The sequence below is a fragment of the Pseudopipra pipra genome, chromosome 2 (genome assembly GCF_036250125.1).
Source record: "Pseudopipra pipra isolate bDixPip1 chromosome 2, bDixPip1.hap1, whole genome shotgun sequence".
NCBI classification, from domain to species: Eukaryota; Metazoa; Chordata; class Aves; order Passeriformes; family Pipridae; genus Pseudopipra; species Pseudopipra pipra.
The window spans coordinates 55,861,719-55,874,448 of record NC_087550.1 but is presented as its reverse complement, the minus strand read 5'-3'; the positions used below and the strand labels follow the sequence as shown (position 1 = coordinate 55,874,448).

The following is a 12,730-nucleotide window of genomic DNA, read 5'->3' as shown; positions in this document are numbered from 1 at the left end:
TTCCCAAGACCTCCCAATAGGCATTTGCAGACAGCAACTCCCCCAGCCTTCTCCAGGCTAAACAAACTCAGTTCTTGTAAGCTTCTCCTCATAAGTCATGTACTTCAGGTTTTAATCACTCAGAGTAAATAAACATTTTATCTAAACTTGTACATCAAACATTCTAAAGTGTTCTGCTCTTGAAATTCAAGTTCTAGACATATAGCAAACTTATCTTTGTATTCAGGAGACAGAGGAGCCAAAACAAATTACAAGATCTATCCTAGATGCATGTAAATTGGCAGGATAACCTAATATCTAAAGTGTCTGAATTAATTGCTGTGATCCTTAGATAAATTAACGAAGATGTATTTGTAGGCTTATATATGGCATTATTGCAGAGATGAACAAGGAGCAACATTATTTTCTTCTGTCTGGTCTTTAAAAATACTTGCAGCTTTCTTTGGAATCTTTTTATAATTTGGTAAGGTTTGGAAACCACACCTAAAAGTCAGAAGCAATTAATGACTTTCATTTATTAAATTTCGCCAACAGGAAAGCCAGTGGTTATTTGACCATAGTCTGTCAGTTTGTACACTGGGATGAGACTTAGATCAGAGAACTGTGAAATCAATATAAGGCAACATATAAAGTTCTGTAGTTAGAAGACAAACATATCAATTCAAGCTAAAATAATATGCATCATTTTAGCATTATGGCAATTTACAGTCAAAACAACTTACCTTCTTGTAGTAATAATTAAGGAATTTATCACTATGTGAAGCCATTAAATTATGATTGTGTGTCTTTCTGAGATATATTCTCCACCCCAGTCAGAAATTATAGGTCAGAGATTACTGGGTAAAGTATTGTGAAATCTCAGAGTAAATTGTCAGAGTAGTTACTTCAGTTTTTAAATCTGTGGATGTATAAAGCAGAACCAGAGTGATATGCTACAAAGTTAGTCCCCAGTGGCTGCCTGGACTGGAAGAAACACCTCACTTCTATGTCAGATGCTGCCACCCTCTCAATTTTTCAAATTTCTAATCACCTGCATTAATTATTACAACATCTGTGCCAAAAGATGGCAGGAGGAAAATATGGTTTGTTTTGGTTTTTTTTTTTTTTTTTTTTTTCCTTATATATATATAAATTAGACTGTCTTCTTTTGATATTTCAGCTTGGGTTGTATCTCATATTGCAATTAACTCATTTTTTTAAAGGCAATTTCTGACCACTAAGCATAATGAAAATGAAACTCAAATAATCTAGGTGCATTAGAGTCTCTAATAACTTTTGGGTCCTTTGAACTTACATTATATTTCTTGAATCTACTGTGTTTGAAAGTCTACAAAACAAATAAAATCCAAGAAAACATTATGCATATAACTTCAGAAGAGAACAGTGTTCCAAATCTAGGAAATAATTTGGCTCTCGCCTTTTGGCTACCCGTGGAAGTAGAGAAACATTTAGATCACCTATGGAAAGCTCTTAGGACAATTATGAACTAAAATCTCTGCACTTCATCTTTCTGTGAGGTTCCTAGTCAGAAAAGCATTAGGTTTCAATTTTCCATAATTTCCTCTAAAAAGCCCTCTCTTCCTCACTGGGACTCCTCCTGCTTTGCAGGACTGGGCTCTTTGCCCTGGAGCTATTCCGCCGCTTCTGGAGTAGCATACCATGTGCATCCCTTAGCTTCCTTACACAACAAGTTGCAGTAAATCTTCAATTTAATATCCTAAAACCTTTTTTTTATGAGGCATAGATATAAGCTTTCCTTCAGTAAGTGATCCTTCCTCAGCTTTCCAAAAGCACAACCTAACTTGAAAGCCTAAAATAAATTGCATATATGTTCTATAGAAATCCTCTAAACAAATAAAACGAAGAGACATTTTATAGCAGTAATAATTTCTTACTTGCAAGTGTTTCAGAAGACTCCCACAGCAGCAGGTGCTAAGGAAGCATCCATCTGTTCTTGTTGCTCTGCACAGAAGTATATTGAATAGATAAGAGCTTCTAAATGTTCAGGGTTGTCATTAAAATGGGTTAGCTGTGATCGTCACTTAAGGCATTCCTGATATTGAAATTAAAATGAAGACCATCTCTGGTTCTGTTGCAATTTGAGAATGCGATCAATGGTTCCCTGAAGAAACATCCTGTCAACTGGGTACTTTTTAAATTATCTTCTGAAAAGCACTTCAGTATTCCTGCGACTGAACTGGAAATGCTGTATCAGCAACATTACTGTTCTCTGAAAATATGGATCAAACCCCAGCTGTTGCAGATATGTTAATTGATGAATTAAGTTAAGAGATCTGAAGCCTTTATACCTCACTTGAAACTTATGTTTCTATTTAAATATTGAAGACTTTTCAGCTTTCTCCTCCAATGCGAAAAATTACTTGAGTCACTTCTAAGGCAGGCTTCAGAGTCTATAAACTTGAATGCCACAGTATAAAGACCAGAGGACTGGAGCTTCATCAATGCATCAGTGAAATCAGCATGAGAAAGGGGAGATAGCACACAAGCTGTGAAAAACAACACATCAGTTTTTTCAGAGGTGAGACAGAAAATATATAGGGCAATAGTATGAATGAAACTACAAAACAGCTGTAAACTTCTACACACTCTGAGGTGTTCTTATACCTTAGGTATTTATATTTAAGCTACTATGTGGTCTTATATTCAGATCAGAAAATGGATTTTGGCAAGGAGTGTGAAAGTGTTAAGAATGAAAACTGCCTCTTTGCTCTTTTAGCATTGTACCCCACTCAACAGGAGGAAGCAAAGGAACGTTTTTGCATGTAGCATATATAACACTTATAATATCTTTATAATTAAAGCTAAAATAATACCAACTGAGGTATTAAGGCTTTGTATTAGTTTGTGATTTGCAAAGTCTGGTAGCTTCCATCTAAGAAAATGCTAGCAGTACCTTGTTTGCCAAAGTCCGATCTGTTCATTATGTTTTCACATTCTATATTCCTATGATACTTTCTCCTCTCATGAAGGCACCTGGCTTTCAGTCCTATGGAACACTTTGCTATTTGTATGTGAATAACTTGGTCTGGATACCTGGGAGCCAAATATTCTCATACCATGATGGAGCAGTTCTGATATTGCCAACCACAACTGTTTACAGCTGAATCTATCAGCAAAACTTCAGGATCTCAGTTTTGAAACCATCAGTTAAAAAATAATAATACAGAGCTTTGCATTTCCCAAAGAATCCTCTCAAATAAGCAAAAGCAGGCCAGCCTCCAGCTGGTATGGGATCTTTCCAGATTTAAAGTCCAACCTTAAATGCAGTTATAAACATAAACCTCAGATTGGAATTTTGCGGTTTATGGAATACTTGATTTTTTTCCTTGGTTGTTGACTTTACTGAGAGTCTTAGATCTACAAAAGTGTGAGTAAACTGTTTTTGGTTTTTTTTTTTCTGAAAATAATTTTTTAGCAATTTTTTTGTCGATAAGTGGTAAAATTTTGAGAACAACATTGTTACTCAGGAAAAAAACCACCAACAAACAAAAAAATAACCCACCCTACCATGATCTGGACAACAGAGCATGCAATATACTAATTTGTTTGATAGAAAGTTATAGATTGTGTGCTAGGATTGTTTTGGCACTGGGCATTTTGCTAAGCCACCTGCCAGGTTAAGCCACTCTAATCATGTAACCATGGTAATACTGCTGGCGTCAGCATGAAAGACTGATTTGTGCAGCCAGTAAGGACTGGGCACCTTAATGCATTAACTGGAGCTGTTAGGAAATGTTTGGAAATAAATATGTAAAATAGGTATAAAAGGTTCTTTTAGATTGTTTAGTGTTTTGCTTCAGGCAATATTTGTTAACAGCAGGCCACCCTATTTATCGGGCTAAGTGAACGTGGTTGTGAGCACTGAAATAGATAAACTGCTAGTAAATAACTGTTATTGATTCTGCTCTGCTGCTTTGCTTCTTGTGCTTTGATGGGAAAGAACTGTTTCATTTTTAGCAGTAAGTGTTAGCCTATGCTTGTGTTCTGTTAAAATAAACCTGCAACTTACAGCAGTAATTGCAGAAAATCTGAAAATAAGGCAAACCCAACAAAATTTGAAAGTTTTAATTAGGCTCTATAGAAATGGTCAGTGAGTTGGTCCAAGTGTTGATATCATATATTATACCTCTTCTTCCTATCCCTCTGTTGTTTTTCAAATGTTTTTCCCAGACACACATTTCCTGTCCCTCTCACATTTGCCTTTCATATGCCCCTCAGTTATGTGTTTTCCTCACACCTTTAATTTGCAGCTACACTGCTCCTCAAGTAATGGGTTTGTTTTTTTCCAGAGAGGCAATGATCTGATGATATACTGTCGCCAGCATCAGTACTGACTTAATTAATTTCTACCTCTATGTCAACACAAGCAGTGTGGACTGTAATGTGAATCAGACCAGAAAAGAGATCCACTTTAAAGTAAAAACCTCGGCACTTCTTCTCTCCAACTTCCCTTTTTTCAGCCAGGTGCCCAATTCACACAGTAGCCCCACAAGCATGAGCATATGTAAACATAATTAAGGAAATGCCTCGGTGAATTTTATAGAGGGCGGAACAGAGTACTGTTTATTTCTGAATTTGTGGCCAGATGAGGGAAAAAGATAAACTTATAAAATCTGTATTTACCCTCTAAACCAAAAAGCTATTTGCATGAGAAGAAAAAAGGGAGTCCTTAATGACCTCTCTGTACGTTTTTATGTTGTGTCTACTTTGGTTTGCTTACTAGCAACATTACTTGACATATTATTTTCATGATAAGAGATTATTTTCATTCGTCACATCTTATTCCATTTGACACAGATAGCCCAAATTGCTGCACTATGCCGTGGCCAAGTTATTGCCAACTTTTCTTTATTCTCTCAATTTTCCTTGGTCTTCCTCCAGAACTTTTTCTTTAGCTCTCTCATTCCTCTCCTTTTTCTGTTTTTGGTCATTTTTCATGGTGAGGGCCAATTCTCAGCGGTTCACTAATTTGCCAAACAGCACTGTGCTTTCTAGAGTGTGTTTGTGTCCCCCGGACTGTCAACTGTTGGATTCTGTATAGAATAGTTGCTGCATTAGCACATATATTTGCTTCTGTGCTGAATCAGGATTTTTGCAGGTTGTGGAAAAAATGAACTTACGATTTCATACTGAAATGAAGGAATTAAAACTTTTAAACAACTGTTGCAAAAGGAGCCCACTTGAAAATGTGGGGTTATGCACCTTTTTCAGTCTCTGAAGCTCTTCCTTTTGCTTTTATGCCCTGTTGCTGTGTGGACTCCATTTGAACTGTCTTAGGCAGTCAGGATAAATATCCAAGCCAAGGAAGTTCCAAGTGTATACTTGCAAATAATGAGAAGTTGCTCAGGGTTCTAGCATTTCTATTTCTTTTCATTCTTTACATTTGAGAACAGCAGAATTGAACCTAGGAGCTAGCTGAAATATAGTTAGAAAAAGAATATGTTGCTTTCCATAACTTGAAATATCTAAGGCTGCTTTAAGTAATTCCCTTTATAATTCTGCAGTTACTCAGAAAATAGGGCCCAATTCTCTCTTGAAAAATTAAAAACCTACTACGAAGATCAGATGATTCTTTCACATTCTTATGGTTTCTTGTGTTTTGCTAACAGGCAGGAAAGAAGGAGCACAGAGAACAGAATAATAACTAAAACCAACAGAGACAGAAGAGATACATAAATAAAAGCAGACTCAGAAGAGAAAGGAATCATTCATAAGTGAAGGTCAGCAAACTGCATGCCCAGTTATTGCACTTGATTGTTAGAAGTGTTGATTTTGATGCTTCCTGAAAGTTAAGAAATTTAATTATTTTTCCAAACTGCACTGCTTTGGGTCTGCAGACTACAGGGAAAGAGCAGTGGTAGGCAAAAGCTGCCACATCTGAATTTTTCACTGCCAGGAAATAGCACAGAAGCATTCTTGCCTGTTTAGTGTGTACTAAATCATGGATAGAAAGTCAACTGCTTATTTGGAGTCTGGCATAGATTTCCAATAACTCGCTTTTCCTCAAGCACAAACATACAACAACACTTGAGGAAAACCACAGAGTGAATCTTTTATAATCCAAAAGTAATCTTGTTAGATTTCCATGAGGAAACTGTAATTATTTATTCAGTCATTTTCTCTCACCTTGCAATTAAGTCAAGTGCTGACACAGATTGCCAGATCATTTATGCCCCAAAGTGTTCAATAGAGATGATGTCTTCTGGTACTGAGGATTAAAAAAATGAAAACTTTACGGCTTTTAATAGTAATAGTAGCAAACCCAATATACAGAGTTACTACCCAGCCACGTACATTGCTGTGTAATAGGTAGTCACTGTTTTGCTTCACTGCTGTGCTCCCCAAGATAATCTATGTTTATAGTTAAGGTCATATTCTGTTTGTGTACTATGCAGGATGATAGTATTTATGCCTGTATGGCTCTGACAAGTCAATCTACAGGCTTCCATCACCTTATTGTTTTGGCTGTTGCTGTCCTACTCTAGAGAATTTGGCCTAGTTTTAACAGGGATGTCCATGTGGCTGGATAGGCAACCATAACGTGTTCCATCCATGTAAAATCCCTGCAGGTATTTTACATCACGCTGAAAGTTGACACTGTATGAGGTGTCTTCTTGTGTGACACTTACTCCACAAGGTCTTTAGCACATATGTGAAGGCCCTAAAAGTGCTTTCCCTCACTTGTCTGCCCATATATATAGCACAATTTCAACATGCAGTCCTTCATGAGCAGTTCTGCCCAGCAGTGTTCATTAGTATCGACCTTTATTTCACCGAGACAAGCTATGACAAATTCAACTTGAAAGTCAGGGGAAGCACGAGAGAAGAAGTCTGCAGAGAGGACCAGGCATTCCCTACCTGGTCTTCTATTTGAGGGCAGTGTTGCTATCTTGTGACAGCAAGTCACTGAGTGACTGTATGACTGGCAGCTGGCTTTCAGTAGAGTCTCCACTGTTACTGAGTTTTGTTTAGTTGTATCATGTGTATCGGTTTCAGACACCAAGTGACTGCCAAAGGGACACTAACTTCTTCGTGTAACATACCACATTCATAGCTCTGGGATAGGAGCTCTCAGAAAGCAGCAAGCATGGGTGGTCCCACAAGGGAAGGAAACCAGGAGCTGAGGGCAACAGCAAGGCAGGTAGGGCAATGATCTCACTAGGTTGGCACAATGCCACAGTATCTGAGCAGGTACCATGCTAGTGAGCAGTGTCAGCCAGCATTCAAGACTACAAGACATGTCTGCAGTGATGAAGCAGGTGCAAGGTCAAGCCAGCAATTCAAATCAGTGGTTCAGGATCAGCAAGGCACATGGACAGGCATAGGCATACCTAAGGCAAGTCTCAAGGATAGAGGCCTGAGTTCAATACAGCTCCCAAGCAAAGAGCAGGAGGCCCCTGAGAGGCTTCCCATAGCTCCCTCTCACGCAGCTCTGTCCCCAGCAGCCTGATCCAAGGCTACAGCTGCATAATATCAGAGCTGCAATGGAGCATAGGCAGCCAAACCCCAAGGCAGGGGGAAGAGGCTGCAGAGCCTCTTGCACTCAGAGCCCTGACAGCAGCATGCTTATTTCCAGATTTCCATCCAGTCCAGAAGGTATCAGTCTCTTAAAAGTAATCTTGTTAGAGGCAAGAGACAGCTGTTCAGGGCTGGAATGTTTACTGCAGCCCGGTAAAGTCTGCAAAGCCATATGCTGTTTGATCCTCTGCTCCCTGGCTGTTTACCAATTCAGTGTCCAGAGGACCAGTAGTTTGAGTTGTGCCAGAATCACTGACAAACACAAGCCCTTCTGCTGGCCCATGAGGGAAGACAGAAGCGCCATAATTATATGAGATTACATTCTGCAGTACTTAGTGATCCATGGTACCCTTGTGATCATCACAGTGTTCATCTGCACTTTCAGGTCTGAACTGCTGACATTTTGATAAGCAGCCTTGCACCATAAGAGCTGACAACAGCATCATCGTGCCATATATGAATGTCCCCATCCTGACAACCACTGTGCCTCAGTGACCAGAAGGGAAGGCTCTTTACCTTCAGTGCCCAGTTACTTTCAGCTACAGATCCAGGCTAAGGATCACCTGCTTTTGCATTCGATAAAACAACCTCTTACCTTCAGATAACATAATGGAGAAAGATGAAAATAGAAATTGAGACCAAAACAGCATTTCCGCCATTGTGGGGACCTCTCGTTGAATCTGGTGTGCAGGGTCTCCATCCCACTGTTGTTGGTTTCAGCACACCAGGTTGGGGTGAATGATGCCATAACTCACAATGAGCATTGCAGCTTTCTGCTCTTGCCCTTTGCTGGCAGGTGCGGTCAACAGTTTCAGCTCCCTGGTTTTGAGCTCACTGCTGAACCAAGAGGATTGGGCCTGGAACTGGCAAGAGATAAAGGCAACAAGGATGAATCAATCCACAGGTTGTAAGCCTGTAAGGCTGCTTCAGAAACTGGCTTTTGCTGTCTTGCCCTGTGTGCTAGTTCTGTCTGTTCTCTGTCTCACCAGTGCCCTAAGAGGGGTGCTTGAGTAGACCAAACCTTTCAAGTACTTACAATTACAGAGCATCGTGAAATAACCTCTTTGTCATGGATTAAGTTGTCCCACGTCACATGGGCAGTAGTCCAGAAGAACTGCATTTTAGGCAATTTGGACAGAGGGAGTCCATGTGAATTTTGTGAACAGTGATGCACTGACTCATCTTGAGTAACATTTGTCAGAGAAAGCTATAGAGGCATTGAGCCCCTTACAAGTGTGTGGGAGTTTAGGCTGGTCCCTGTATAGCCCCAGGTACTCTGATGCTCCTTAGCTTCAGCAATGTCATTTATTCTAAAGGTGATTGATATAGAGAATATGCTCTAAGAGTGTTTTATTGTGAATAGTTGGCACAGAGGGTCTTATCCCTCCAATTTGTGGTTCTCTGACTGCCTGGCAGGCATTGTATCACTTTCTGTTTTACCGTGGAGCTAATTGTTCACCTTCCTACAGCACAGCTGACAGCTGCTAGAAACGGCCAAGATGAGGTAGTGCCCTCCATGGGCAGAGAAACACTAATGGGGACCTCTTATGTACAAAAGGATGTACCTGTGTGTGTATATATATTTATATACAGACATCTCAGCTTGCATATAATGAATTTGTTAGAACAGATGGCTGCAGACCTCTAAGAAGGACAGCACCTATGTTTTTTTATAGATGGTGGTCTGTCCCGTGAGGTGCAACAGCTAGCCATTTGCTGGCATAAATTGCTGGTATAATTGCCTGGTGATTTCAATGAAGATTTAAGTAAGCAAAAGCCTCCATGTCGTAAACTAACATGAGGTAATGTATAAAGTCTGTAATTCTCATTATCTTCTCCTAGGTCATACTCCATCCCTTGCTAATTGGCTCTCTGGGCACCCCATTTTGAGTTACAATAATGTTTACAACCTTTACTTGATAATCTGTTGTGCAGACAGGTCAGACTACAAATGCAAGCTGCTTTTACTCCCATTTCTTTTGCATAATAAGTGTCTGAACTGGAACTACACTCTCACCTACCTGTTAGTGTTTTCCCATGTCAGTATCCGCTACTGTTAAGTGTGGAAAAAGGGTGTGACTTGGCCACTAATATTTCAGTGTGACTCTTCTTAACTTCAGGGTATGCCTCATGACTCATTTAGGAGTTTCCTTGGTACAGACATAAGTAGGTCTATTTCAAGGCTCTTACGTTAGCTAGTTGTCCTAGATATTATTCCTTTGGAAGCTCATATTCATCCACAGCCTTGTCATGATTTGCGACTGCACCACCTCTGAAAATCCAAACACATGGTATGGTTATTCACTCCATAAAGTATACAGAAGGTTGGGTTGGCTCACTTTACCAAACTCTGAGTAGATGGCTCCGGTGATTGCTCTCTATGAACTGACATCAAAATGCAGTGTTGCACTTTCCCAATTAATAACGCTCCCTCTGCTAATTTATTTTTTAATGACCACCATGACAATTAAAACTTCCCTGATTGCAATATTGTTTTGACATTTTGCTAGCAGAGATCACGTATCTCAGTCTTTTATTTTAAGTTGAATTTTTTATTTTTTTTTTATTTTAGGGCTAGAGTACACCTTTCTGTTAAGGCTCCTGATCAGGAAAGCTTCAGGGGTATGTGTAATGTTAGACATTGTTCAGTTGAGTCTGAATAATATGTGTTTTGTTTCCTTCTTCTTTGTCAAGGTTTTTAAGAACTATCACCTTAAAGATATATGTGTCTTTAAAACAGCAGCCATACAGGATACCATATGCACTGGTGACAAAATCTTTGTCCCAGAGTATATAGATACAAAAGAGAATACCAGGAATGAGCAGCCCAGAGTGTTGTATGTAGAAATCCTGAGTGCCTTGTACTCGGTATAGCAAAATGAGGTTTTCAGATTGAAAAAAAAAAACACCCCACCCTACCAACCTGCAAGCTTTGACTTGAAGATGCTGCATGAAAATTGAAACATCTCGAGGGTGAGAATGACCCATGAAGAAAACTCCATCTTTAACAGACAAACCCCATAAGCACAGGCCTTCACACAGAATCATTCAGGTTGGAAAAGACCACTAAGATTGAGTCCAACCATTACCTTAGCACTGACAAGTCCAGCACTAAACCATGACCCTAAACACCACATCTACATGAGGTGGAATTTTTGAATGATTCCAGGGACAGTGATTCTCCACCACTTCCCTTGGCAGCCTGTTCTAATGTTTCATCCTTTCTGAAAAGAAATTTTTCCTCGTATCCAATCTCAACCTCCTCTGGTGCAACTTGAGGCCGTTTCTTCTTGTCCTGTCACTTGGGAGAAGAGACCGATCCCCATCCCGCTACAGCCTCCCTCCAGGGAGTTGTGGGGAGCTACAAGGTCTCCCCCGGGCCTCCTCTTCTCCAAGCTGAAGAACCCCAGCTCCTCCAGCCGCTCCTCACCTTTCTGAAGGCTAAAAATCGCTCCTAACCCGCAACACCCGTCTGCAGGCCATGGGGAAAAGTCCTTTTCAACATGACGCTACTATTAACAGTATTATTTATAAAAGAAAAGCACCTAAAATAAACCCTTCCCACTGCCACTACCCCTGCCCGGGCCTGAGGCCGCGGGGCCGGCCCCGCCCCTGCCTCGCTGCCCTCACTGCTGCCCTTCTCCGCCACGGCGGCAGCAGCTTCCCGGCAGGCAGCACAGCGCCCGCCGCCGGTCGCGGGCTTTGTTCGTCTCTGCCTGCGCCGCCCCCGCCCCTTCCTCCCTCCTTCCTCCCCTCCGCGCCTGTCCCTCCTTCCCTCCCTCCCTCCCTTCCAGGCCTGGCCCGGCCCGAGCGCCCGAAGCGGCCCGAAGGAGCGAGCAGGCCCCGCGTCCCTCCTGCTCCGAGCGAGAGCCGGGGGGCCCTGCGGCGCCGCCGGCCCCAGCGCTGCGGTGAGCGGCGGCGGGCGGCGCCATGGCCGACAGGGCGCGGGCGGCGCTCTCCGAGTCGGGCTGGTAAGTGCGGCCGAGCTGGGCCGCGCCGCCGAGCGCGCCCTCGGGGTGACTGCGAGCGGTGGCCCGGGGGGCCCTGGAGGCGGCTGCGGGGAGGGGTCTGTGTTGCCCCCGGCGCGCTCGGGGCCCGGCGAGGGCTCGCTCTGGGAGCAGCTCCCGGGCCCTCCCGGTCGCCCTGCGGGCAGGGCCGACAGCCCGAGCAGGGGGCCAACCCAGACCCTTCCCGGGGTCGGCGGTGGCCTGCCCGCTCCTGCCTGCCCCGGGCCTGCTCTGCCGGAAGCCCGGCGCTTGACCACAGTGCTGTTGTTCATTACACTGTACGCCTCTTCAGCAAGGAGGGGAAGATGAAAAAGGTGAAACTAATGTAGGGTAAATGAGGCACACGTGAGGCTTGAACTCGGGTAGTTGTGTTTTCTTCTCAGCCCTAATCGCTGGGCACACAAGGTCCGTTTTGGAACAACGTTTTGACGAGTTGTGCTTTTTAGATACCTACTGCAAACTCTTATCTGCTAGCCTAGAGGGGATTTAGCACTGTAGGAATTTGTTTTGTTGGTTTTTTGCATGTTTGTTTACTGATTAAAGTAACTTGCTTCTTGGTTGTCACTTTGACTTTTTTCTTTACCTACTTGGAAGTCTTTGACCAAAACAAAAGTTAATGCTAACTGTACCAAAGCACAGAGTGACAGACTTTGGATGTAATTGAGAAAAACTGCTCACACAAAGCAAGGTTATTGCCAGTGGTATTCTGAGGATGTTCCTGTTTTGCTGTTTGTGGGTCTCCTGGATTGTGATTTCATGTATGGCTAAGATGTAAAAAATTAGAGCAGATGTTATGTGATTTAGAATAAAAGAAGGATAGTTCATGTGGAAGGGATCTACAGCAATCATTTAGTCCAATTGCTTGACCACTTTAGGACTGACTAAATCTTTATGTTATTAAGGGCATTGTCCAAATACCTCTTAAACACTTAAAAGGCTCGGGGCACCGACCATCTCTCTAAGAAATCTGTTCCAGTGTTTGATCACGCTCTTGTTAAAGAAATGCTTCCTAATGTCCAGTTTGAACCTTCTTGACAACAACTTTGAACCATCCCTGTCTGTCCTATTACTGAATATTAGGAAGAGGAGATCAGCACCTGCCTCTCCACTGCCTCTCCTCAGGAAGCTGTAGAGAGCAATGAGGTCACACCTCAGCCTCCTTTTCTCCAAACTAGACAAACCCA

At 42.0% G+C, this 12,730-nt stretch overlaps 1 protein-coding gene and 1 long non-coding RNA gene across 3 annotated transcripts in view; one reads left to right on the top strand and one right to left on the bottom strand.

The window, feature by feature from the left end:
- LOC135409690 (uncharacterized) overlaps positions 1–11,149 on the bottom strand; it is a 58,938-nt gene extending 47,789 nt beyond the window's left edge. For both annotated transcript variants that reach the window (XR_010428314.1, XR_010428313.1), the window contains exons 1-3: positions 10,970–11,149; positions 8,135–8,402; positions 1,896–1,962 (exon numbers count right to left, since the gene is read on the bottom strand). This is a non-coding gene — a long non-coding RNA (uncharacterized LOC135409690). The remainder of the gene's footprint in view (positions 1–1,895; positions 1,963–8,134; positions 8,403–10,969) is intronic.
- A 184-nt stretch (positions 11,150–11,333) lies between these two features.
- The window catches only part of TDRD3 (tudor domain containing 3), a 94,461-nt gene continuing 93,064 nt past the window's right edge, over positions 11,334–12,730 (top strand). The window contains exon 1 of the mRNA XM_064645583.1: positions 11,334–11,510. Coding sequence (XP_064501653.1) covers positions 11,470–11,510 — 41 coding nt within the window. The 5' untranslated portion in view covers positions 11,334–11,469. The remainder of the gene's footprint in view (positions 11,511–12,730) is intronic.